This window comes from Pezoporus wallicus, unplaced genomic scaffold, assembly GCF_028554395.1.
Source record: "Pezoporus wallicus isolate ANWC-B61680 ecotype Strahan unplaced genomic scaffold, APGP_CSIRO_Pwel_v1 contig_1181, whole genome shotgun sequence".
In the NCBI taxonomy this organism is placed as follows: domain Eukaryota; kingdom Metazoa; phylum Chordata; class Aves; order Psittaciformes; family Psittacidae; genus Pezoporus; species Pezoporus wallicus.
This window is the reverse complement of record NW_026641428.1, coordinates 6,860,548-6,888,414: the sequence shown is the minus strand read 5'-3', so window position 1 is coordinate 6,888,414 and position 27,867 is coordinate 6,860,548. Positions and strand designations below refer to the sequence as shown.

Here is a 27,867-nt window from a genome sequence, read left to right as displayed (position 1 = left end):
TAAAACTCCATTTTTCCTCTTCTGGAAGTTGTGGAGTTGTTTTCTTATTGGAATACAGTTGTACATTCGTTTCTGGGGTTTGGTGGCTTTTTTACTACGATAAGGCTGATAAGCAAGAATGCTGTATAATGGAAGCTGTACAATAAATAAGCAGACAACGGTTTTAACCATGAGTTGCTTTACCCAGGAGGTGTATGTGTTTTCATTAACTTTAATGGGAAGAGGTCTAAACATCTCACAAGAACAGAGCCTTCATTCTACATAAAATGTTATCTTTCCTGCAGCCGGATCATCGTTACTGATTGGTATTTTATTTTACTTCATTTGCAGTGAAAATAAAACTTCATTCAGTATCAAGATTTTACAGCCTAAGATCAAATGGGCTTCACTTTCAACACAACTGCATAATACACTACTTCCAGTTAACAAACAAGAAGTGCAAACACCAAGAGGTACCAGAGATAATGCACTAACTCATTTGAAGTTATGTTGCATTTTCAACAAATGTAAAGAATCTGAACCCGGTGAAAGATAAAGGAATTGTTAATTTATTCTGTTTCCAATTGTCCTGGGTTCAGCAGTAGCAGTCATTTTTCTCCTTCTTGGTAGCTGGTGCAGTGCTGTGTTTTGACTTTCAGCTCGGGAACAGAGCTGATAACAATGATGTTTTGGTTTGGCCAAGGACTTTGTGAGCCTCATGCTCTGCCAGGGAGGAGGGGAAGCCGGGAGGAAGCAGAGACAGGACACCTGACCCAAACTGACCAAAGATGTATTCCATACCAAAGCACGTCATGCCCAGGATGTAACTGGGAGTTAGCCAGAAGGGCTGGTAGACTGCAGGGTTGGAGGAGGTATGGGTCGGTGCTTGGTCGGGCTGGGGGGGGACGTGTTATCGGTCGGTTGGTGCTGAGGTGATGTATTCTCTTCCCCTGTTATTTCCTTTATCAGTTATTATTGGTGGTAGCAGTAGTGATTTGTGTTATACCTTAGTTACTAAACTGTTCTTATCTCAACCCGTGGGAGTTGCATTCTTTTCGATTCTCCTCTCCGTCCCTCCGAGAGCAGGGGGAGAGGAAAGAAGGGGGGAGGGGGGGTGAGTTAACGAGTTACCTGACTGGGTTTAAACCACGACAGTTCTTTTTGGCTCCCAACGTGGGGCACGAAGGATTGAGATAACGACAGATCTGACCGGATTAATAGTCACTCGTCACAATGCTGATTTATTGGCTCTCAGAGTTGTTCCTCTTGATCTCACAGTTTCAGAATGTAGTACATTACTTAGAGCCGGTATTTGCTGTGTTAGTGTTTATCAAGTGTGGGGCTTGGGCTAAGGTTCTTGTCTCACTGTGCTTTATGGCAATAACTTGTAACACGGGCAGGCTCCAGCAGCAGGGCGGGACGGACGTGGCCGTGGACTTGTACGTGGCCGTGGACTTGTACCTGGCCGTCCGGCTGCTCTTCACCGCCCTGGCCCTCGTCCTCGCCTCCGTCTTCGTGAGGCCGCGGGGAGCCGAGGGGGAATGGCTCCGGGAGCCGGCGGCTGCTGAAGCGGCCCGGGAGAGCGGCCCCGGGGACCAAACGGCGGCGGGAGCGGGGCCGGAGGCCGCGAGGGCACAGCTGCTGGTGGAGGAGGTCGGGGCGGTCAAGGAGCGGAAGGAGACGACTGCTGAGCAGCGGGAGAAGGCGGCGGAGGAGCCGAGGCCCGAGGAGGAACCGACCCCTGCGACGACCGAGAGCATTCCCCGGCAGCCGCCCGCCGAGCCCCAGGAGGATGCAGGAGACCACGCAGCATTTCCCAGCAAGGCCGAGGAGGAAGAGCTGGACTCAGGAAAAGAGAAGCTGGTGGTGGGAGAGCCGGCAAGCACAGCAGCTACACCAGCCCCAGTGACAAGTACAGCAGCATCAACTGAGAGTTCTGAAGGTTTTGAATGGCCTTTGAGTATCCCTGGGACCTGCCTGCTGATTGTGATGGGGATCAGCATGTTGGCACACACACAGACTGTATTTTACCCACGACCATTTTGTCTGATCTCAGAAGTTAAGCAGTCGGGTTTGGGCCTTGTCTGCGGTTAGACAAGGATATAGGAGGACCAGGAGATTTTCCCCAAAGGACAGTCATGAGTGGCAGGGTGTGTGGGACAGTATGGGCAAGTATCTAGTCCACTGGGCCCCTCCAGTGCTTTGGAAGCATCGGAGATGGAAGGCAGCTGTATGGAGTCCCCAGCAACAAGCTGCAGAAACTGCTGAAGGGGACAGTGAATTATTTTGAGCCTGGTGGGCCCATGGCACTTCAGGCCATCAAAGCAGAGATGCAACACAGAGATGGACTCATGATCAAGCGGTCGACTCAGCAATGGATGCTATTGCGCAGATTATTCACGAGTGTGAACACTGCACACAGTCTCTCCTGCTCTGGAAGACTGTTACAAGAGATGGAGCCTGACAACATGGACCAGATGGATTTAGCAGCTTTACAGGGACTGGTCCATGCACTAAGATAAGAGTGATGGTATATTGAAAATGTGGGAACTGAGCATGACGTGAATGGTATGGAATAAGGGGTGGATAATGTCCTGGGTTCAGCAGTAGCAGTCATTTTTCTCCTTGGTAGCTGGTGCAGTGCAGTGTTTTGACTTTTAGCTCAGGAACAAGCTGATAACAATGATGTTTTGGTTTGGCCAAGGACTTTGTGAGCCTCATGCTCTGCCAGGGAGGAGGGGAAGCCGGAAGGAAGCAGAGACAGGACACCTGACCCAAACTAGCCAAAGAGGTATTCCATACCACAGCACGTCATGCCCAGGATGTAACTGGGAGTTAGCCAGAAGGGCTGAGACTGCGGGGTTGGAGGAGGTATGGATCAGAGCTTGGTCGGGCTGGGGGACCGAGTTATCGGTCGGCTGGTGGTGAGGTGATGTATTCTCTTCCCTTGTTATTTCCTTTATCATTATTATTGGTGGTGGTAGCAGTAGTGATTTGTGTTATACCTTAGTTACTACACTGTTCTTATCTCAATCTGTGGGAGTTGCATTCTTTTCGATTCTACTCTCCGTTCCTCCGGGAGTAGGGGGAGGGAAAGAAGGGGGGGGGGGGTGAGTTAACGAGTTACCTGACCGGGTTTAAACCACGACACCAATAACAATGGGCAGAAGAGGAATTAAAAAACAACAACAAAAGACAACTACCAGAATCAGCAGAGAGGTTCCACAAGATGAAAGGGAATTCCTTTTTTTTTTTTTTTTTTGCTGTTGGTTTGACCGGTTTTTAACTACTGAACACTACCACAGTTACTTTGCAATCCCCCTCTCTGATCTGACATGTAGCTATAATCGGGAGCCCAGATTTCACTGCGCAATGAGAAGTCATAAGTCAAATCATTATTAAAACAGCAAGACTCAACCAACTTCCTGTGTTGAGTCTGCAGCTCTCACCACTCATTAATTCAAACATAATGCCTAGAACAATCTGTTACACCTACTCTGAGAGTAACTTGCTCTGCTGTCTGCTTGATCTTCTCTGTTGACAAGATGTACATGAAATGTCATCTCTATTGCAGGGTCATCAAGTTTAAAATAGTCAGCTTTTACTCTAATTACTTACTGTGGCATTGGATTTTATTCTTTATTTTATATGTAGATATCTGCATATATGTCCTATGAAATCTATTGCAGCAGTATTATGAAAAGGTGCTCCAAGGAGATTTTGAGAAAGATCAGAAAGACCAGATGCAGCACATTTACAGTCTTTGTTGCGAACTGTGTTTCTTAAAGATTTGATGGTGGCTGACTCCATATGCATCAGGATTTGGAGTCCCAGTCCCAGTTGATCAAAAGAGCGTTTTCACCAGATGGAAGTTCAACAGTGATGAACAAGATATGTATCTGCTATCCCCCAATTTAGTACCAGGGGAAAAAAAATGCAAACAAACAAGCAAAAAAACAGTAAAAAGATAAACAGGCTCACATCAGAATAAAAGATAAATTCTAAAGGAACTCAGCAATTCCCTTATGCGAAACACACTGGTACATTTAAAGCTTTCTGATCACTAAGCTAGTAATACATAACTACAGATCTACAGATCCTAGTATCATTTCAAAATGGACCAAGGACACAAGGGATAGCTATTCTTTCGCAGTCACAACCATGTTATGGAGATTCTTCAAAATAGATATGATTCCCCAATACAAAACTGTTCTATAAAGTTTAAGATCAGATATCTACCAGAGCCATATTTATAGCCATGGCTACTATCAGCTGTCCAGCTAGAGAATATTGAAGAAAAAGAAGCATTTTTAATATATTATAGTTAATTTATCATCTAAGTGACATGTGTAGGATAACAATGGACTGGAAACAGTAAAGCAAAATGATGCATTAGAAAAGGAAATGTTAAAATTATGTTGTTTCTTTTCTGTGTATTTTAAATACAAACCACACCTATATATATTGTTAGCGCAAAAATTCATGAGAACCACAAAAAATATAGGTTTTGGAGTTAAAAGGAGCACAGTGAACAACAAAAACACTTATTTGCACTGCTGTGAGGCACAACATAAAACACACTGCCCAAATAAATAAACACTGGCCGTTTATTTGGTGTATCAAAGATGACTCCCCATTCCAGCAAAGGATAAAGGTGTCTTCTTGCTGTGACAGTTTACTCTTAGAGGTATCTCCCAGATTGCTAGCTTGAAGGAAAAAAGTTTGAGATCCTGAAAGTAGTTACCACGATCAAATGATTCTAACCTTTCTACCAATAATGTCAGTTACAGTCTCCAAGTGTCCCACTTTGGCTAAATGAGATCCAACCTTTCTGGACAGCCACCGAAGACTGCCTGCTCTAGGTGCTCTGAGCCAGACCACGTACAAAAAAGCAAAAAGCAGGGGAACAGTGCAACTCCCTACTAAGTACATCAGCAGCAAAGTTGCTTTGAAGAACAGGAACCTTATAGACATCCTGCTCACCACCACTTCTGACAGCCAGGCCCTCTCTACTAATGGGCAAAACATCCCCTCGAGACTTGGGGTTACTGAACCTAACAGGTTAATGGAGTTTATGAGGACTTCACAGCCACAGAGGTGCTTTTATGTCAATTCAAGATGCAATTTTGTCAATTATATGGACTATTTCTAAAAACCACATTGGATCTCAACTCTGTATACATGATGAAATGAAGAAAAACCTATCAGAGACATACAAAGATTTGATGCCCACAGCATGAAGCAAACACGCTTTGAGTCTGGGGCAGTGTGAGGTTTGAGAATTAGTAACTTCTGGCTATTATACTATTATATCATACTATTAATAACCATAAGCTTCATGCAAGATGTTACAAGACAAACTAGCATACCAAGAGACAAAAGACAGAAACCATGCACAGTCCCCAGAATAGGTAGACAAGCAGATACTGTACAAACATAGACCAATATAAATATGAGTACAAGCAGCAGCACTCTACATGGGTCTTTCAAAATCCTCATGTCCTTTAAGCTCTGGCACTTCAATGACAATGTAAAGCACATCAGATGCAAGAAATAAGTAATTGGTTTTGATAGAAATAATGCTTATATTATTCATTTAGCTAAGTACAGTTACTTTAGCTAGGTGATTATTAAAAAAAAATAAAATGGAATTAACATCTTTAGTTTAGAAAAGATGACGTTTTACCTGAACAGCAAGGGAAGATGCATTATCAGAAAGCAAAATTTGTTCCTCTGTTGAAAGAAAAACAAACAAAATTACAAACAACAGTACCTATTTAGCCATTGACCTGTAACCGTAAGCCATTCTGGGTTGCATTTCTTATGCATAAAAAAAGGAGCACTTATATAATTATTATGCAGCTGGACTAGAAAACCTGTGATGTGAATATTAAAAAAAGAAAGAAGAATTAAAAAAAAAAGGAATTCCAGAATACCAGGAATATTTCTCCAGCAAATGCAATCGCACTTATCATACATTACCTCAAAGTACAATTAAAAAAATGTTCACAACTAAAAGCCAAATGCTTGAGTTTTATGCCAATTACTCTTCTTCTAATCAAAGTTAAATAAAACCGCATCTTCATAACTCCTCTGGCTAAAAAGTATAAGTATTCAGAAACCTATAAAAGCAGCTTGCAGTTAATATTGCACACTGTGTCTAGGTCTGTCACACAAAAGAAAGATGACAAGTTCACTGCAATAAAAATTCCATGCTTAGAAGACTAGGGCTGCTACCTATTAGTCTTCATTACTTTGCAGTCTTCTGACAACTGTAGCAGGCTGCTGAGCCCCAAATGGGGGCCATAATGTGATCTGATGATATATGAAGAGCTGCTAAAGGGAGCCTGAACCATCCTAGCCTATACATTTTAACAGTTCCTTTTTACTGAGAGCCCACTTTACCACAAGACTTCAAAAATCTGCTGCCTCAGCTATTGGTGCAGTAAATCTGCCAACTGCGCCTGCAACCACATCATTTTACACTGCCTACAGCAGCCAATATAATGAGTCAATAATAAACCAAGGACCTTATAGGCCATGAATAGCTGGTTTATATCGGCAGATGCAAGCATAGCTAAAACCTCTGACCAGACAAACAATACAAAGGACTCTTTTACAGTTTCTGTGTTTCCTTTCAGTTAATTGTCTTAGTGCATATTTAATGTGTTTTCTAAAAATAAAGTATTTATTAATTGCAAAAGAACAGTGTACCCACCCTTTAGTTGCTGATACAATGCAGCATTTTCAGGCCAAGGCTCTGCAGCTGTGGGAAGAGGAGGAATTAATTAAGCAAGACAAACAACATGTTCACGGATGCTAACTGAACATGAATGCTACCTAGAGCAGGAACTCAAACTGCAAAGATGCTGATGCAAGATTTTACCTGCCCTAAAAATATCCCACTGTCACTCTCTTCTCCCATACTTCTCTCCTGCTCACAGAGGGACAATACAGAGCAGAAAACCAAGTCCCAAAATTTAATGCTGCAAGAAAAGCTAGAATTCAAGCTACATGCTACATTACAGAATGGTCTTGTAGTTCTCAAACACCTAAAGCAGCTCTTTTACCTCCACCATAAAGACATCCTTGTGCACTTTCCCATCATAATTCCAGCCACTTTCAAGAGCAACTATTCATTAAGGTACTAAACAAAGAATTCTGGAAAGAACAGAACAAGGCACAGGAGAGAAGCACAAACCTCTAAACGAAGCGTGAAGAATGCATTTGGGAAATGGAGAAGCTTTCTGCCTTTTAAAGTTGTGTCCTCACTGGTCCTATGTAATACCCACCAAACCAAGTACTTGGGCATGTCAGAAACTTACCCACCACAACGACCGGGACTACCTATTGCTTTAAATGATGGTGAACCCTAAAATGGGAATGTCAATATGCATTTAAAAAAATGCATCATCAGTTGCTCAAAACAGTTGAGCAGTTGTTACAAAAATAGGCAAGGAAATAAAAGACAATAACATCTTCCAGTTGAGAACCACTGCACTATATCAATCATACAGGACTTGAATTTATGGGAAGGCAAAAATATAATCAGTACTGATTTACTGCTAATGGCAGCATTAAGGTAACACCTTATCACACTGTTTTGTCTCCATTACATTCCTTCTTCATGTCTGATTAACAATTTATTTTTAAATACCAATTCAAACCTTGTGTTCTATGCAAACTAGCTATTTGTAAACAAAATTGATGTGTTAATCACATAAATTATTCTTTTCAAAGAAATGATGTGTATAAATAACTGTAGTTCAAATAGAAATACACCACTGGCTTCAGTAAGGTCATGCTTTTTGTCTTTGTCCTCAGAACTCAAAGAAAAAAAAAGACTACACAATTTCCTAACTATCATTCTTTTTGGATATTCATGAAGTATTGGGTTTTATGTAAGTCACATAGAACTGTAAAGCTTCTAACACTGTACACAGTTTTGCAAAGGTCACTGCTTCTAACATTCAGGCACAGAGCCTATCAAAGCTATACTAGTATGGGCATGAGAAAGCAACTAATCACATTTAAGTGTCATCAAAAAATGTTTTATGTTTTATTGTAGCAGTTATTGGTTTTAATGGTTTCTCCATTAAAGTTTTGCCCTGGAGTAAAAATTCTTCAGGTGGAAGTACATTTACTTCTTTAAACAGGACTAAAATAGTGCCTGCAGTACTACAGCCTTAACTGTTTAAAGTATTTTATCTAACATACATTTCTTCAGGTCCACTGAAGTCTTGCAAGAACAAACAGAATGAGGAAATTAAGAACGTTATTACTATACTTTAGCAAACTTCCCAGTGTTGGACTCCGAGATACTTACAGAAGTAACTAAGTCATGAATGTACATCAATCTCATAAATACTGCAACCAGCCAGGGAAAACATCCTTTTTACATGCCGAAAAGAGTACAGAGAACTTCAAATCGCATGTGCCCATTTCAACTGATTTTTTTTTGCCTACCCCTCTTCAGACTGAAATGACAGATTTACATCTACTTCTTGAATTCTAGCCCAAACTGGAAGTGGCCTATTTTTACACAAGCATGGGGCTGAAATATTTCAGACACACAAAAGTCAAGTGGACTTTTCTTTTTCCAACAAAAAAGCTAGGTATATTTCAAGAAATTCAAATACTAGTTCCAGTCTGATCTTGGCACTATGCTATATGCAGCTGTGAAGATAGGTATGCATACATAGGTACATATAAAGACTTCTTGGCACACAGAATCCAAAACTACACAACAGATTTCCATGATCCATATCTGCTGACCATAACTTCATTAGTCATTATATGAAGTCTTTATCCCACAGTCTTAGTACACAGCAGCACACACCTAACTTGAGGGAAGGCAAGGAGCTTTAAATCTTTGCATTCACTCATTGACAGTTTAGTTGTGTACTAACATATGTCTTCTGACAAATAATGAAATGAGAACAAACAGCCACATATAAATTTAAGCCTTCATTATTAGCACATCTTAAACTTAAAATTTCATCAGTTCTAAGAAAATGAGTGAATAATACCCCCTTGCCATTGGCACCTGATAGTCTCCAGAGGGAGGTCACAATTCTGACCCTGTCTGGATGAGGTGAGTACATGCTCATAAGCCTTGAAGTGAGGCCTTCAGTTCTTACAGACCAGACAAAAGATAACTGATTTTGCTATCACTCCACAGACTGGATTTTAAAACAATCAGCTTCACATGATGATTCATGTTTTATTACTCATATCTTAGAAAAAAATATTCTGCAGCATGCATTCAGAACTGCATGCAGATCATGTTCAGTGACACTGGAGGCACGACACAAAGATTGTGCTATCCTCTGGAAATCAAATCATTAAATACCTACTAATTATCTGTTCCATATCTTCCAATTTCTACTCACTTTCCCTCTCCAAGATGTCTGGAGTATGAAATACTTTTATTCTGATGGAGCAAGAAGTTTAAATAGGCACTGCTACATGAGAGGTCCAGGTTCGTAAGGTGTACACTAAATTCAAGTATCAGCTCCCAAGCTGCTTCGATTAGTTGAAAGGTCAAAACATGCAGTTAAGGAAGACCAGAACTCTGCTGGGGAAGAGAGGAGGAGGAATCACTGAACGGATGTCACATGCCTCCACAAGAGGAGAAAATGTGTAACATCTTTAATGTACGGCAATGACTCTTGCCTTATGAATGTAGGTGAAGACATAATTTGTAGAATAATAGGCACTAATATTACACGCTGCTTCAGTTCTGTCATATTTCCAATCCATCAAGTTGATTAATGCGATAATAACTCCTCACAAACTTATCATTTGTGCACTAATGAAGTCAAATCCAGTTTATCCTTTGGCAACTATAATCTTCTGGTCTTTAAATGTTCATTTCCCTGCTAACCACGGCTACTGTGACTCTAGGTATATAAAGAGAAAATTAACAAATGTGATGTCAATTCAGTTTCAGAAGTTTTCAACACAGAATCACATTTATGTGTTACACCCTACGCGAGAGACATTTTTATCATTAGCTGTTCACAGGATGAAATAACTGCCTGGAAGTATGCCTTACAGGAACAGCTTCTCTACATATCAGCTTCTCTACATATCTTAAGGAACTACCTGGTTCTTCCTTCTGCCTCGAATTACTATTGTGTGGTTTTCAATGGGTCTGTCTCTCAGGCTTGCAGTCTTTAGTAAAAGCTGTTTTCCCACCCTACTGAAAACTTTTCCCATGCTTAACAAATTCAGATATTTAGTCTTTCATGTGGATTGCCTGCTGCTTGATCAGGACAAGCAAACCTCATACTATCATCTTTCCCTAATTCTCCTCTACCACGCTGCTTGTTTTAATGCCAGTTATAGGAAACAATCATCTACAGGATCAGTCCTCGCTGTTAAATTTGCCTGAAATAAGCCTGAGTTCAAAAGTTACTGGGAAGTGAAAATTAAAGGGAGAAGGACACAGAAATCATCACTGTGTAAGCCCTGTTATCCTAGGTACTGAGAAATTGGCAGATGCAGCATCACAACTGGAGAAGTCAACCAGTAAGCAGACCACCTACATAACATCTCTGGTTTTGTGGATAACTAAAAATGCGTGGAAATTTAACTAAGCTCAATGTGTTTGTTAGTCAAAGTGTTTTAAAGCTTAGCATAGAAAATGCAGATTTCAAATTATAAACAGGGTTCTTAGGTGTCAAATTAAACTTTCAGAAGAAAATTCTGTGAACTGGTGTGCTGCATGTTCCCAGTGGAGTTTTAATTATTCAGGTTTGTAACTATCTATTAAAAGAGATTCCTAGACTACTCACCTGTCATGTCAAAGAATGACTTAGAAAATACATCATTTCTGCTCTCACAAAAACCTTCCAAAATGTAGTGAGTCATGACCACTGTGTCCAATTCTTTGCCACTAAAAATATGCTGCTTAAATACAATTTTCAGATTTTGTGCTGAAACGTTTTACTTGACGTTTACTTGACGTTTTACTTAGCAACACTAAGGCCAGAGACAGATATCCATATAGCATTTTTATTTCAACATTACCAGATGTTTCAGGCTGTCATTTCAATAATAATACTTTATCCACTCAAATCCTTTTGGGACAAGAGAAGAGAATGCACATAGGCTGTAAGAAGAAATACTTAAGACCATTGGACTTCACTATCAGCAAGGGATCAGCAGCTCACCAGAGGCCTACGCACATCTCAGCTCCAACTAATGCTCTCAAAACAGGACATACTATACTTGCACAATGATGAATTTTAATTCAAAGAATGAGAGCCTGCCATAACATTCCCCCAGTGAAATCTATGCAACAGAAAGTACCACATTACCAAGATGCTCTACAGTGCCTCAGCCCCACCAATTCCTTGTCCAGGCTGTTCAGAATCTCTTTATGAGCATACAAAACTCAGTTCCACCTCCTACACTCTGAATTACTAGGAAACTATTCTGTGTCAGTGCTGCCTGGATGGATGGGGGAAACAGACATTTTTATCCACCGTCCCCAAGCAGCTTCACAATGATGAAAAAGATGTAATGAAATAAATGCTTTACAGTTATGCCGTTAATCCTTACTCATTAATCCTTTACTTAAAAAAAATATTACCCTGACTGTGAAAATGAGAAGATGCTAAATCCTTTGCATGTTAAATTGTGGAATATGCTAACCAACAATTACACCATTTCAGCAGTCTAGTATGAACAGGCAGTTTCAAACAGTAGGGTAGGCCGTGTGGTTTGCCCTGTTTGTCTGACACTCGTTTAGCACACTTGTCAAACTACCCAGACCTCTGGGCCTGGGCATCAAGATGTTCCCTCCTGCACAGAAAATGAAGTTATCAACAGGTTGAAAGCTTTTGTATAAAAACACCCAACTTGCAATTATGTTATTCCCAGCTCTTACCAATACCACAGAAACTCAGTGGGGCAAGAACATTTTTGAAAAGCAGTGCAGAGAGAAATAATTTTCTGCTATAAAATTAGCCTATGCCTGATAAGAAGCTACCAAATTAACACTGAATGTAACTATCCTGTTATTATTTCTCAAGTACTGAAACTATACAGTGAGAAGTAAATCAAGGCAATTTCTGCCCCAAATCTCTTATAAACAAAATTTACTAAATTCTCAGTATGCCAGCAATTTATCCTTTGAAATCTTCTTTCTGCTTCTGTAACCATAGCACTCTGTCAACTAACAACCTCTTCCACGCAGCTCACTATGTACTGTTGTGTAGGTGAGGCTAGGACCTGGTCTGGGAATACTTGATCTTCTCAGAGAGAGCGATTCCCTGAAATCTTAAGAAGTTTAAATTGTATACAAATAAAGACTACTTCTTCTGTAAAGTAATCAAATTTGCATGGCCCAGTTTCTTTTCTGCTATCTTCTTAAACATTTTTATATTAAGCTTGCATAAAAAAGAGGAAAGCTAAAACATCTGTATTTACCGGTTTGGTTCACATGGTATTAAAGGCCTGCTAAAACAGCCAAGAGGCAAGATATCCTCTATTAAAAACCAAAAAAAAAAAAAAAAGAAGTTGGCATTTGAATCACTGTAATGCAGTATTACACCGAACATATTAACTTACACATTATTTCCACATAGTTTCCTTCAGCATCTCCCTAGGTAAAAATTTCATTAAGTTATAATGAGATACCTCAAAATTGTTTTCTCACAAGAGTAAACACTAAAAAGAAATTTAGTCGTACAACTGGGCAACATCCACATCCAACATTATTACTTACAATCTCCAAATATTATGCAGCAATCAGCAGGAAAATAGTTACCTTTTTTTTTGGTTTCCCAAGACTGGTGCTTTGGGGAAACCTGCTGCTCACTCTGTTCTAGAATGTGGTAATGTCAAGAAAACCACACAGAAAGCTATCCCACAGACTCCAGGAGAAGAAAGGATTATTAGCCACTTGATGTCAAGATGCATCAAAATGGAGCAGATGATCACTTCTTTTCATAATACAAATCAGTGGTATTTTCAAGTACCAATACATTGTTTAAAAAGAAAATGACAGGAATTTATGTGCTTCTATATCCTTATTACATGAAATATGTGGAGGAATATCTTTTGTTTAATCCAGTGAAGCTGCAGCCACTTTGGAACCAAAGCAGTTAAAAATATACATCTTGTACATTAACAGTGATCAATAAAGGAAGTACAAGAAAGTTGTGAATTAGCTTCCATAAGACCCACTGGTTCAACCCACCCGCACCAGTACAAATCAATTTCAAGTAATTTGCCTGATCCTGTAAACTAACAAGGGCCAAGAAAAAATGAAAGCATCAGCAACTCCCAGGCTCTGCTGACAAGGGACCAAAAAGCGTCTCATAGTGCCTTGCCAAATGAAAGCTGACTTTCACATAAGTTAAACAGTATGCATTAAATCATGTATCAAATAATTACATCATTTGCTTAAATCCATCCCAGGCCTCCTCTGTAGAGATATTACAATTCAGATAAATCATGACTGCTCGGTAATTATTGATCAAGCAGACTGTCAATGTAAAGACTTAATCTCAGCAGCAATTCTCAAACTTGAGTTCCCTGTGGCTGCACCACTAAGAGAGTCAGTGTGTGACATTACTGCAACAGCCATTTAACATTACACGATCTGCTTCTTCACCCTCCAAGAAAGCTGTTAATTGCACATATTTAAGCTTTAATCCAATTCTGTTACTGTCTTTGAGTTGACTTTCCAGAGTACACACATCTGTGGATTCAATCCTCCAGGGTGCTCAGCATTCTCACTGCTAAGGGAGGCCACAGGAGGGTGACCACTTGGCAGCTCTGCACTTGCAAAATCATGCCTCCCATCAGGAGAGGAGGCCAAAAACCTCAGCAAAATCAAATCCATAAATAAAACTTGTTCCTAAATCAACATCTGGATTTCTTCAGAAAAATCAGAGAGCGTGCCAGCTAAATGATCTCAAAAGACTTATTTATAAAGTCCTGACAGGCTGGAGCTATTTTACTTATTCCTGTTATTCAGCATAAACGCTCCATCTCAAAGCTCTGTAATTCTTAATTATAGCTTTTTATAGATCTCTAAATCAATCCCTTCCCTTTGTGCTACTTAAGAACCTTGCGCTCTTTGGCCCTTACTCAAGAAGTAAAACTTCAAGCATAGGACCTGTGAAGAATAGGATGGTAGAAGTATGATACTAATGAATGCCTTAAGTGCTTTACTGGACTGGGAGGTTTCTCAGCCATGTTATCGACATCTGTATATTTTAAATCAGTCTTTTGAAAACTCTCTTAGACTGAGATCCCCTCTTCTCTGTGACAGTATGAAATCCTCCCCCCCTCAGGATGTCTGGCAGGCAGTCTTAGCACCATTTCTGCAAAGTGCCTCAAGGAGCTAGCTCCCTGCTTTCTCATCCAAGCCACCCCTACTGTAATCCACAACAGAGATACTACAAATCTGTCCCACCAGTCAGCACCCTAGTATCCCATACCTGCTCTAAAAGCTACTCCCCACATACACAACTCCTGCTCACCCAGCCTTGGCCCCTCTGGCCTTTTGTTAAGGCTCCCCTTCATTATCTCTTTATCTTGCTCACAGCCTGAGCACAGCAGTACCAGGAGACACAAAGTGATGACTACAGAGAGTCTCTGTGCCAGTCTTGCAAAGGGGCAAGAAAAGCCAAGATGTCTAGGCAGGAGAACTCTGCAGGGTAGAAATGCAAACAGCACTGGTGCAGTCAGCCAACCAAGCACTGCCCCTAGCCAGGAGGAAAACGCTGCTTTAAAGCTCAACCTTTAAGACGGCCCAAAACTATGGCACTTGCAATAGCTCTTCCTCACCTCTAGGAAACACTGCAGATTCCCTGCTTCAAAATCTGAAAACATTTATCCTGTTGTCTTCATCATATCCTCACAGCCTTCCTCTTTTCTTTTCCAAGGCTTTCCATGAACACCCTCCAATGCATCCAGAGTTTCTCCAATACGGCATTCAAATGAGAAAAAAAATGTTGGACACTGGAGGTTCTTGCTAAGAATGCAAGCATTACGTTGGCTTCAATTTCATTATAAAACTGCTAGAAGGCAGAACTGTTAAAAATTCCCATCTCAGCATTTTTACCTTCCAATTCAGTATGCATATTCCAATTTTTTGGTTGGATGTTCCCACCTCCCCTACCAAATGAGACTGGTATCAATTTGTCCTGCATTCTCTGTAATAACTGTAATTTTTCCCTTGGATCTTTCCAGTCCTTCCTATGCATTTCACAGGCTTTACTACTACATGTAGCTTCTTCCAGTTTGTATTAAAATATCCATTTTCACGTGAAATCTATGTCACCTTCTCAATAACTGAAGGCCAGAATTTAAAAATAATAATAATAAACATTTCAGAACCTGGTGTGGACTTTCTCTCTGCCCTCCCCATGGCTTGCATGCACCTGCAGTTTGTCACCCACTTTCAAAAAAGACAGCTGAAGATGCCCAGCAGCGCAGCAACATGCAACACCTTCCAACTAGAGCAAAAGACAGCAACCAAGCTCTTCCATTCATTCTTGTTTTGAAAAGGAAGTGGCTCATAGGGTCCAAACCTACAGGAAAAAGCGAGGTTAGTGCCTGGGGACAGTCAGAAAACAGAGCAGTCAAGGACCAGAGAGAAAAAAAAGGAGTGAGAAAGAGAAGAAAAATCTGGTTATTCTCCAAAGTTGTTCTCCAATGACTTCCTGTGAGCTGAACTGTTAGGCTCCTAAACAGCACTCATATCTGAATCATCCTACAACTGATGAAAGCTCACTTGCAAATCAAACTGGACAACATCAAAATACATGGGACTTTTTATTTACTAATTTTGTTACCATTATCTCTACAGCAGTCTCTTTTTGGCATGAGAAAAGAAGACATTACTTTAGCAGAAAATATGTAACAATAAAATGCTGATTAGAGAAACACTGCTTAGTCTTAATGGAGCCAGAAACAACTACAGAAGCATATTCTATTACGAACTGTAATTGTATTGCTTCTTGAAACCAAGAAATAACACTACCTCAAAATGAAATATGTACTGTACTATAATAACTGTGAAAATCATTTTTTTCCTGAGCAAAAAAATAAAAAAAAATTAGATAGGCAATTCACACAAAGGATTGGTTTAAATCAAGTCATAAAATGTATGTGGCCTGAGCACAAATTGGCAAGAGCAGCGTAAGAGACTTGTTTACTGAAACTGAACAAAAGTTAAAGGGATTCCTTTTCATTTGATTACAAAAAAAAAGCCCACATAAAAGAGCACTGAGATAAAATTCTACAGCCTGAAAACTTGGTATTTTCAAACCACTTCTTTGACTACAAGCACCTCTGCAGCAGGCTCAAGCAATCTGTGCTGCAGACAACCTATTATTAAGCAAGAATAGCTTTATTTTTTCACCTTACATGTGCAGGAAATGTTAACATTTACCTATGCACATTTTGATGTACAAAATGCATACTCAGTTTAAATTTTATGTCTTTATGGGCAGGAACAATTTAGGTGGTCAGGTTTCATTCCCTATGTATTTGTTCTTAGCCAAATTGCAGCTTGTCTTAATACATAAAACATGCACGTCAGAGATTTATTTGTGCTCTGGCATGTCACATTGGAGGTAGACTCACTAAGAATGTAAAATATCTAAAGGCAGAAGGCCATCTGTTTTTCAAACTGCATTCATTTTCTTTAGTATTAAAACTAGCCTAAGATCCTTGGACGTAACTCAATGGCAATAAACAGAAGTAATTTTCCAGACATCAAAGGACAAACAAGAATATTATTTTCTCTCTTTTGATCACTAATCTAAAGCTAATGTTTTGGGTTTTTTTGGGGGGGTGGAGGGGAAAGTATAGCATATTGAGTAATTTAGCGATCAATTAAACATCTTTTCAACAATCTTTTATAGATGATTTGAGCAGTCAGCTTCTCAAAACTAGTACAGTTAGAAAGATTAATGTTCTGGACCACTTGAAAGCTGGCACTCTAATTCTTCTTACAGTATAAACACTCATTTCCTATCCTGTTAATATATGATTGATGCTGAGCTACTCTAAACAAATTCTCTACCATATTATCTAATTAATATTTTCTACAGTTCAGAAATAGATTATTTAAAATATGACATTACATGTTTGCAATTCATGAAGCCTAGAAATATTTATTATTCCCTGAGTCACAGCATCAACCTCTTTATACTTCTGAATAAGCAAACAGTTGAGTGGCACTAAAGCAGGTGTTTTACTCCACATAAGTGATTTAGTCATCGTTTTGTATTTAATTGTTAATGCATTACAGCAGCAGGCAATATTCAGCATGTTCAGGTGAATGCATGTTACACAGACAGGGTGCTGAACTACTGCAGCAGCACAAGTGGGCTGAACAACTGATGGCCACAGAAGAGCTGAGTTTGGAAGGCACTTTTGGAGGTCCTGGAAAAGCTGCAGCAGGTTGCCTGGGACCACCTCCAGTTTGGTACTGAGCACCTTCAAGGATGGAGACTCCACAACTACTCTGAGCAACCCATTCCAACATTAACCCACCCTCACAGTAAAACAAAAGTTTTTCTTATATTCAGATGGTATTTTCTGCGTTTCAATTTCTACTAAGACAGTGAATAGGGGATATCAGAAGTGAATGCATAAGGTGGAGGAAAGGTAAAGATAGGTAGTATTTGAAAAAAAAAACCTCTAATATATACACAAGCAAGACTGTGTAAAACAAAGCTGTGATCCTCTTCCCTACTAAAACCTTCCCCTTGGCTTTTAAAACATTTCTAGAAAACAAACTATGCTGGGATGATTGTCTTCAAACACCTGCATGCAAAGACCCATGCTTCATAGCTGTTATGTGTTAGAGCAGCACTAGTTCATTTTACCCGCCATGACAAAGCGGCTGTCTTCATGAACAGGACCCCCAATGACAGGCCTATGAAATTTCATTTTTATGGACACAGAAAAAATTCTCAATCTTACACTTCTGTCCATACATGTCAGAAAGGGAGTATTCACAGCCACAGATAAGACACTATTAAAACAAGTGTCACTCTTAAGTGCTATTTTTTCATTGCAGATACACCATTTTTCTTCCGCACAAACATCCCTACGTTTGTGGGATATTCATATCTTCTTGGTATGAGAATGAAATAATTTCTGTGTCTGTGCAATGTCTCAGGAAAACTAGAAGTGTGGTGGGTATTGGCCAATATCCTGAATAACTTCCTCCCCTTCCAAAAAAAAAATTCTTCCATATGCACAAACTGAATGATTTTGCCATTATTTAGTTTTAGTCTGGGACTGGTACACAGTACAGACAAGCTGGGAAGGACATGACCCACTGGCAAAAGGGTTTTTATTATTTTCAAGGCAGGTAACTGCTTTTGACACTGATTTGCTTCTGAGAAAGCAAAGACAATGCCTTTCAAAACAATAATTTTGTTTTGAAGAATGATTCAGGTCTGCAACAAGGATTTGTATTGCACCTTGAGTCACAGTAATTACCTGCATATCCAGCAGAAGTACATGATTAATAAAATAAGCACCAACCATTTCTGCTCTGCAAAAGGAGTGTTGCCAGTATTTTTCTATTACATGCAAACAAATTACCTATAAAAAGAAAATGAGCATCACTTAACCTGTGACTGACAGGTAAAGTCGAGGTGCTTACTGTTTCAAGCTTATTAAATTGTAGGAGGGTCCAGAAGTACTTGAGTAGCTCTGGTGCCCTCAAAACACCACCTTAATAGTACAACTGTTAACACACGAATGAGACTGTATAAGCAGAGAGCAACGACCCCAAAAGGGAGGCAAGAATCTCCCCAAGAACACTTCAGCAAGGAGGGAAAAGTGCCAGTTGTTGCAGAACTTTGTCTTCTTGTTTCCAGCACTTCAAACACACATATTCTTCACACTGTATTTAATTTGGGTCTGCCATTGCCATATTTTACAATTTGCTTGTTTAGCAGGAAGAAATCAGGAACAGAGAATAACAAGTAAGGAGAAATTGATCAATGCACACACTTTCAGTGTGAAACACTAAATGTATTTTGAACTTCCTAGCCTGGAATTATCAGAGGTGCATGTTGGGATTTTTCCTGTTCAGAGCAGATTAACATCAGTTTTTTGCTACATAACTCCACAGTGATACTCATTTCTGTTTCATGACAAGGCTCACGTCCAGCTGGACGCGGCCCAGCTTCAGTATATCACAAGAGCAACATGGGAAACGCAAGACTCAGCCATGGGGATCAGGGAGAGGACGGCACCGCACTGCGCTCTCCCATGCTGCGGAACTCAACTCCAGCTGCTTAAATATAAATACGATGCCGGTTTTTGGACCACTAAGGGAAAGTAAATGGTTTTAAAGACAGGGAAGTTATTAAACGAAAGTGAAACTACGCCCTAGGAACCCTATAATGGGGCCCCGAGACGAACCGGCACCGCCGTGCCCTGTGGGGAGTCGGGCCGTGACCTGTCCTTGCCTCAGAGCGCCAGGCAGACGACGTTCTCGGACCGCCGCCAGCCCTCACGGCCGCCCCTCCCCGAGGAAGACAAGGCCGCCTCGCCCCAGCCCCGGGTCATCCCGGGCCGTGGCCACCGAGGCCGCGAAGGTTCGTCTCCTGCCCCGCCGCCTCCCTCCGGCCGCGACCCGGTGCGCAGCGGGGCCCAGCTCGCTCGCGTCCCTCTCTGTGCCATCACCCGCCCGCGCACGTCCCTCACCGGCCAGCTGAGTCACAAAGGCCTCCGCCACCAGCGACATGTCGCGACCGGCGGGCTGCAGCAGGCCGACGACACGCGCCGGAACTAGGCGCGCGCCGCCGGGACAGCAACTGCATCCGGGGCCCGCCCCGCCCCTGCTGCGCGGGGCGGGGCCCGCGCCAGCTCCCCCCCCCCCCCCCCCCCCCCGTACCCGCGCCGGTCAGCGGGACGGGGACGCGGTACGTTGAGCAGGTGTCTGCTGGTTGTGCGTGTTTGAAACAGGCTTTCCGCGGTTAAACGGTGCTTAACGGGTAGAGAGAGGCTTTTGCGGAGTCACTCATGGAATGGTTTGGGTTGGAAGGGACGTTCAAGCTCCTTTAGTTCCATAGGCAGGGACACATCCAGCTATACCAGGTTGCTCCAAGCCCCGTCCAGCCTGATCTTGGAACACTGGCAAGGATGGGGCAGCCCCAACTTTCCTAGACAACCTGTTCCAGCATCTCACCCTTCTCCCAGTAAAGAATTTCTTTCTTGTATCTAACCTAAATCTGTCTCTTCTAGTTTAAAGCCTTTGTCCTAGCACTACAAGCCCATGTAAAGTATCCCCCGTCAGATTTCTTGTACTGCTTTAGGTATTGGAAGGCTGCTATCAGCTCTTCCTGGAGTCTTCATGCTGAACAAGCCCAGCTCTCTCATCCTGTCTTCATAGGAGAGGTGCTCCAGCCATCTGGCCGTCTTCATGGCCCTCCTCTGGACTCAGTCCAAAAGGTCCCCATCCTCATGTTACTCCTCTCAGTCAATCCAGTCTGAGGAAAAACCCTTTGAATCCACATCCTGTGGAAACGTTACTGAGGCCAACTGTATATTCAGCCACAGTGTGGTAATTCTCGTAACTTGGAAATACAAGCACAAGACGAGTGAAGACAAAACTCCTGTCTGTTGAATGGTAGGAAGAACCACTGGCCAATATCCAGGGACAAGGTTGCACTGGACCAGTAGAGCAACATCAAAAGAAACATTTACAAATTCCGTGGCTCAAAATCCCCTGTCACAGGGAATCCCTGTTACTGATAGAAAGTCAGCTTAACATGCTCCACATAACATGTAGAGGCAATATCTTAAAGGAGCTGAAGACACAAGTTCACACTATTTTACATTTCCTTTTTATGAAGGAATCTCAACAGGGGGATTTGTGGGTTGGTTTGTTGGGGTTCTTTTGGTTTGGGGTTGGTTTTGTGGTTGAGTGTTTTGTTTGGTTGTTTCTAATTCAATGTAGAAAGAGCTGTTTGGAATGCTGTAACCAGCTCTAGAGTTTCCCAAGAAAGGTGACTCAAGCCATCTTAAGTTCCTCTGCCACTCATCTATGTGGAGCTCTGACACACATGAAGGTTTAATCACATTAGTTCTCTGAAGAGATAGCTAAATCTGGTTTAGAGCCTGAAAGCAGAAAAAGGTCAACCGCTAACTGCCTGAAATTGCAAGTTAATTGCAAGTTAAAATTCTTCCCTGACATAAACATGAATGAAAGTGATTAGTTATGGCTATACAGCTTCGGAATATATTGCTCCCCTGGATTGTTTCAGAACAATGCTGGACCATTTATTTTTTTTTACCTTTAAAACACGAATGATGGAGGAGAGGAGGCAAATCCATCATAAAATGATCCTAATGAAAGGAGGATGTTCTGAGAATCTTAGGTGCTTTCTTTAATGACCATACTGAATATTTTGTTTTCAACATCCTGGTACCTAAATGCTTCCTAAAGTGTCCTGTTATAACTAAAGCTATAACTAAAAGGTCTCAGTAAATGATACAGCTGCCTTTTCTTCACCCCAAGTTAATATTTCAGAAAAACCTCATTTTGAGACATACGTCTTGCCTTTAAACAACCACTAATTCCTTAGTCTTAATTCTAAAAGGGCTATCCAAACTTTGGAAAAATGACATAAAATTATGCATCCAATATGTAGGTTGCAGAGAAGATAGTGGATATGTGAAAGACTTACTCCATTATCCTACAGTGCCTTTTGATCCTCATCTCTTTAGACACTTCAGTAAGAATTAAGACTATCCCATTTTATGAAATAGACTTAATCTACTGCAAAGGATATAACATAACAATATTTCACTCTCACAAGGTAAAAGTCTTAAATCCTGCAAGTACTAGAAGATAGGGAACAAATACAGAAATGCGTTAATGTTTGGAAAGAATATGAAAGTCCTCTGGTGACACTTTCTGTTGAATCAGTAAGCATAATTATTAAATATATTCTTCACTTGGTAGTTTAAGTGTGCTATTAGAGCAGTAGCAAAAGCAGAAGAGACAGTAAATAAACTGGAACAGAGTAAGGACTGAAACAGTGGTGAGGAAGAAGACTGATTGTTTTCAAATGTTGATGAAAGCTACATTTCTACAGTTGCAAGCTGAATAGCACCCAAATTACAGAAACTGAGCAGTCTTAAGAAGTTGAGTGCCTTTGTATTAGGAGATTGCAACAGTCTAAATTAAACTGGTATGTCCTGTTTGAGTTCTTTCTTCACCAACAGTACTTAGAAGGCTAAAAACACAAGACATGATGCAAAAGTTGCCCTGATAAGGCTGAGAGTGAACTAGGTATGAGCCAGGCCAAATCCTCATATTGACACCCAATTAAAGAGAACAGTTCCTCTGTAGAGGTCAGTTTGATACAAAAAGCTCAGCTCCAGAAATTAAGGTGGGTGATGGAAACTGTCAGGGAACAGAAATCAGAAAACAATTCATCAAGTATCAACAAATACATACCAACAGAAACACATTGACAAATCCAAACTGTTTGCCAAACAGGATGAAAACTGAGTGGAGCTGAGCCCATGCCTTGACATGTCACAGATGCTCAGGCTCCCTTCTCTGGGACAGGAGATCAGGACAGCGGTTTTAGTTTCAGCATTCCCAGTCCTCCTCCCTGCTCCCACTGAAAGGACTGTTTTAGCAGAGTGTCTTGTAGGAAAGCCTCCAGGAAGATCTCCAGTAAAACCAATTCCATCACCACCTTCACCTTTATTTTATAGGCTTCTCTCCTCTCCCAGCTTTTCGAGAAAAGGCATCACTCTTGTGCTCAGTGCAGAGAGGAGGCCTTTACCATTTAAGGTGTTAATTAGTACAGTTAAACTGCCCACTGGAGAAACAGGACTAGGCTATATATACATATGCTCCATTGCAAATAAAATGGAATTTGAATAGTATTAATCTCCTGCCTAGAAAAAAAAGAGACTGTTCTTATTAGTTCCCTCAATATTAGACAGCTTAACATGTATTTAATTTGTATTGTTCTTTTGTTCTGTGGTAATATTTAAATAAAATGTATTACTATCAATAGTGGATACCTAAACCTGCAGTACAAGTCCTTTGCAGACAGAATTATTAGGAATATTTTCACAAGAGGAGTTGGAAGTGGCAATGAAAGACTTTCAGTCTGTTGCATTAATTTAAACTGTTTGGTTTTTAACACAGCCACTATTGCTGGCCATTCAAATTACAGTCTAGGTGGCCAAGTGTATGGCAGGACATAAGATTGGGCAAATCGCCAGAAAGCAGAGGCATTTGAATGAGTTTCTCTAAATTTGAATTCTGCTAGGTGTCACATGCAGTTCTCATTCACGAAGCACATAGCAGGTTAAGTCCAATTTAAGGTGGATACAATGGTTGTGTGTGCCAAATGCTGACAGCAGACATTCCTCTTTGGAGGAGGAAGAGGACACTGCAGAGTTTTCCTGTGTTGTCATATGGTCATGACCTTATTCATCACAAGACAGCCAGCTGGGGCCACGTGCTGTTCAACAGACCTCACCAGAGCACTTTCTCAGCACACAACTGGGGACCTCTGTTCTCCATTTCCATGGAGCAGGTCTCTAACAAGTCAGGCCTTTCCAAGACACAGGAGGAGCACTGACAGTCATAGATTCAATTAGGAGTGGCTCTCTCTGTAAGAGAACTGTATGGCAATTTCACCGAGTGAAACCTCTGAAGGCTGCTTGTGTGATATGGCTGGTGTTTGAGAATAGGCCAAGTGGTAGCAAGAGACGGCAAACAAACCAGCACTGAAATGCCTTCTCCTTGCCTGGCCCACAGCCAGGCTACCCCTCTGGTATAACTTAGGGCATCCTGGGAGCTGCTCTGCATTATGCTGCCTGTCAGTGTCTTTAAAAAGCTATTATGGCTTCTGGGAATCTCTGCAATGAAGGAAGACTTGAGTAAATCCTTCCCTGCCAACACATACAGTGCCAGGCAGCCGCAGGAGGGTGTTTTTAGCATGACTTCACACCAGAGGTTCTCTGTACACTAAATAACCTGGCAAAGTACACAGAACAACAGAAACAGATGGATCTGGACTAGTGTGATCAAATGGATCTCACAAGGCATTTGGTGTATCTTTAATTCAAGTGTTTGCCATTTTATGCAATCCACTGCTCTTCAGTGTAAGAAATGATGCTAAAATGGTCTAAGTATGAGCCAAGTTGCTAGTTTCAATTACACACACAGTCCTGTGAGTTTACTAAGGAGGTGCCATTTTATATGAGAATCTGAATTGAAAATTGAGGCCAAACTCACCTCTGCAGCTCCTGTGCACTTCCTTGGGAAGTTGGCATGTATACCCTGTGGTAGCATTCCCAACACAATAAAACATTAAGTTGGCTTCACAGCAGTTCAGATGTATCTTACAATAGTTTCACACTATGATAAACTTAACTGCATGTTGTTGAGTGTTCCCTTATTTTCATAATCAGGCAGGTACAAGTTTTAATCTAACAGTTGTATAAACAAGATAAGATATAATTTCTAGGAACACGCTTCTATAAAAATGCAATAGAGTATTAACACTAACCACTTTGCACTAATGGAAGATACTGCCTACTAAATTGACAAATCAATTAATGCTGATGCATTTCCAACAAGCCACATGAGGACAGAAAAAAATTTCTTGGCATTTTAAAAGGCACAAGAATAGCTTTTATAAAAGCAAACAGGATCTCAGACTATGTACAAAAAACATTAGATGAACAATTTTCTCCTTCCTTTCTTACCTCTTTTCTTGCCTTCTTCCATGCAGCAGGGTGAGATTTTTCAGGGGTGCCAAGTCTATTTTAGCACATCTGTCATCCTCACAGCTGCACTGAACAGGCATCAAAGGAGTTGTGCTGAAATCCCAACTTCACTGTCTCACCCACTGGAAGCATTACCAGCCCCCAGGCCCTTGCATATCCCTGTCATTCACAGCAGCTGCTGAGCAGCTTTCCCCATGCTCTGAAATAGCCAAGATATTGAAACCAAACCTTGATCTTCCCAGCTTTACCTAAACTTTCATGGAGAGAACTCTGCATGTTAGCACTGCTCACGGCCCAGGCCATCAGGCACCTCCACGGTGAAAGGAGTGTCAATTCATAGGTCAAAGCCCAGCCAAAGAGGAACCATAACTGAGCAAATAGAGCAATTGCCTTAGGCTGAGCTTTAAATAGATCTCCTGGACCACTGGCAGGTTGTGATGTGGGTGCCAGGTGGGGCTGATCAGGCCTATCAATGCCCCCAGCATCCTGGTAGTGTCTCAGATGCAGGTGGAGCATGTTTCTAGAGCAGTGGGTTTCGCATAGCTTAAGCTATATGGGACCAGGATTTGCCTTTTAAACGATCTCAGATCAGAGGGGACTGCAAGCAGGAGCTCTCAGAAGGGAGACAATAGCTTCAACAGGACTTTGCCCTGGTTTCCATGCCAAACTGACTCTATCTTTGGCTCCCTTGGATCCAACCTACATTACCAGACTACTCCCATATTTGTCTATCTTTTTGTAATTCATGATTGACCAGACACAAATAAATCTGTTTTCTTAAAGCATGGATCACCACTGCATCGTCAAACTGGCACAAATGTCAAAGCCACAGTCATGACTCCAACAAGCAGTCGCAAGAGCTGTGAGGGTTCATCCTGATATTTGTGTAACTCATAGTGCAGCAAAATCCAGACCCATCTTGTTAATAAAAGTAGGAATAATAGTTCACAGTTTGACTGTAGGCACTGGTTAGGCAAATCTTCTCAAACTCTAAAGATGTTATCTGGAAAATTAAAGAGCTGCAATTGAAATCAGTTTCTGGACAAGTGTGGTAAATAATGAGGAGGTTTATTAATTTATCAAAGCTTCTTGTGAGAGGGTCTAAATTCTTCTCTGGAGGCAGGCATAGAAAGAATTAACTTTCTTCTTCTTCCTGTAGAAATGATCACAACTGCCTTGCCTGAATGGAGAGAAGAAGCAGCTGTAATGAATTATTTATCTGTAGCACACTGTAAGAAGGATGTGCTGTGATTAATTGTAGAGCCGGGCAGGAAATGGTTTCCTTGTCCCAAAAGATTTTTGAGATTAAAAATGTGTTCCTGTTGCACACTGGGATAAAACCAAAACCCCTTTAGAAGATTTTAGAAAGAGAGAGAAAGCAAGAGACCTACAAAAATACTCATTTGTCCTATGTGTGGCACTCTCTTGAAACATGAAAGCCCAACACAAAATCTTAATGACTAAGAAGAAAGTTTGGTAGAGAATTCATGGGGTCAAACCATCCCATTCAACCTCCATATCCTTGGGGAGACCAACACACTGGAGCAGGGACTTGAACATTGTTGACCTCACATTAATGCTGTCTCTGCTGAGCCGGAATGGGGCTTGTCTCTTGGCTTTTTGTGCTATCCCTCTCACTTCAGCATAAGAGTCATACTGGTTCTACCTGATTGCTTAGTCCTTAGGGAAGCAATCTGTTATTTATACTGACTTTTTTTGGTTTTACAGCTAAATGCTGCAGAGCTGAATGACCTTTTATAAACTTTTTGCCTCCAGATGGGAAACCTCCTTTTGTAAAAAGCTTACATGGAATTGACTTTTTATTTTCTGAATCATTTCCCCCATGTGTCTCATAAATAAGGCATAATTTTCCCTATTGTTATTTTATTTTTGCCAACACTTCCAATCTAAACACGTAGCCTGACTATACAGGAGTACCCTGCTATATTTTTAACTGAGGCTGAGTTGATTCACTAAATATGACATAGCAGAAACTTCAGAAGTTGAATCTATTCCATCTAAAATCATTGTCTTGCTCCATAAAAGGAGCAAGAAAAGCTTTACCGTATCTTCATTACAGCTGTAGAAGTTCATACTTCACATAGTTTCTCCCCAGGGTACAACTGTGGTAAGGAAAAAAATCACACTGACTGAAAGAACTTGAATGTATATAGATTAAAAGCATATGGTCTTTTTAGTAGCGGGCATGAGCTGGTGAGGCTGAGTAACTCCTGAGATTTGTGAGGAGATGTGGCAGATCAGATTGATCCTTTTCCTGGAACCAGTAGAAGGGTGTGAGAAAAGCACCAGGTGTCTCCTTTAGTCTTTTTTGAGACCAAGCAACCAGAAATAAAAAGTAGTGCAGCAATGATTTTACAACATTTTTCAAAGAATATGCACTTTGAAGCCCTTTGAACACTGGGAGATGGAAAAAGAATGCCTGATTGAGAAATGTTTTGAGCCACAAGAGCCAGATTCAGTTTCTATGCGTGCGCAGAGAGCACAGGCTATCTGAATTCCAGCTCAGTCCGGCTAGCAGCCGTGTGTAAATGTAACTTCCCCAATCCATCACCGCCTCTCAATTCCCTGAAAGCTGGCAAGAGTTTCAGGAGTTTCATGGTTTAAGCCCAGCCTGTAACTCAGATCCATGCAGCCACTCTGTCACACACGCACTCCGGGCAGGAGAGGGAGGAGAATTGAAAGAATGTAAACCCCACGTGTTAAGATAAGAACAGTCAAATAACTAAGGTATAATACAAAACTACTACTACTAATCATAATAATAATAATAAAGATAAGGAAGTAACAAGGAGAGAGAATATAAAACTAAAAGAGGAAAGGAAAAAATCAATAAGCACAAGTGGTGCACAATACAATTGCTCACCACCCGCCAACTGACACCCAGCCTGACCTGAGCAGTGATCTGTGCCTTCCAGGTGACTCCCCCCAGCTTACGTACTGGAATGGTGTGCTGTGATATGAAATACCCCTTTGGCAAGTTTGGGTCAGGTGTCCTGTCTCTGATTCCTCCTGGCTTCTTGTGCCCCTCCTCACTGGCAGAGGAGACTGAGACTGAGAAGTTCTTGGTCAGGGTAAGTATTACTTAACAGCAACTAAAACACTGGT

The 27,867-nt window shown here is 41.1% G+C and overlaps 1 protein-coding gene and 1 long non-coding RNA gene across 3 annotated transcripts in view; both read right to left on the bottom strand.

Annotated features, from left to right (window-relative positions):
• The window catches only part of MTX2 (metaxin 2), a 37,112-nt gene extending 17,276 nt beyond the window's left edge, over positions 1 to 19,836 (bottom strand). The window contains exons 1-3 of one of the 2 annotated variants that reach the window (XM_057423658.1): positions 19,681 to 19,836; positions 6,698 to 6,745; positions 5,666 to 5,712 (exon numbers count right to left, since the gene is read on the bottom strand). In XM_057423658.1, the coding sequence (XP_057279641.1) occupies positions 5,666 to 5,712; positions 6,698 to 6,745; positions 19,681 to 19,720 (135 nt within the window). In that variant the 5' untranslated portion in view covers positions 19,721 to 19,836. The remainder of the gene's footprint in view (positions 1 to 5,665; positions 5,713 to 6,697; positions 6,746 to 19,680) is intronic. The other variant, XM_057423659.1, reaches the window with a different exon arrangement.
• A 2,241-nt stretch (positions 19,837 to 22,077) lies between these two features.
• Positions 22,078 to 25,018, bottom strand: LOC130607060 (uncharacterized). The gene is made up of 3 exons (XR_008974150.1): positions 24,721 to 25,018; positions 24,248 to 24,292; positions 22,078 to 22,387 (listed from the first exon to the last, which is right to left on the bottom strand). It is a non-coding gene; the product is annotated as an uncharacterized LOC130607060 (long non-coding RNA).
• Between the last annotated feature and the right edge of the window lie 2,849 nt (positions 25,019 to 27,867).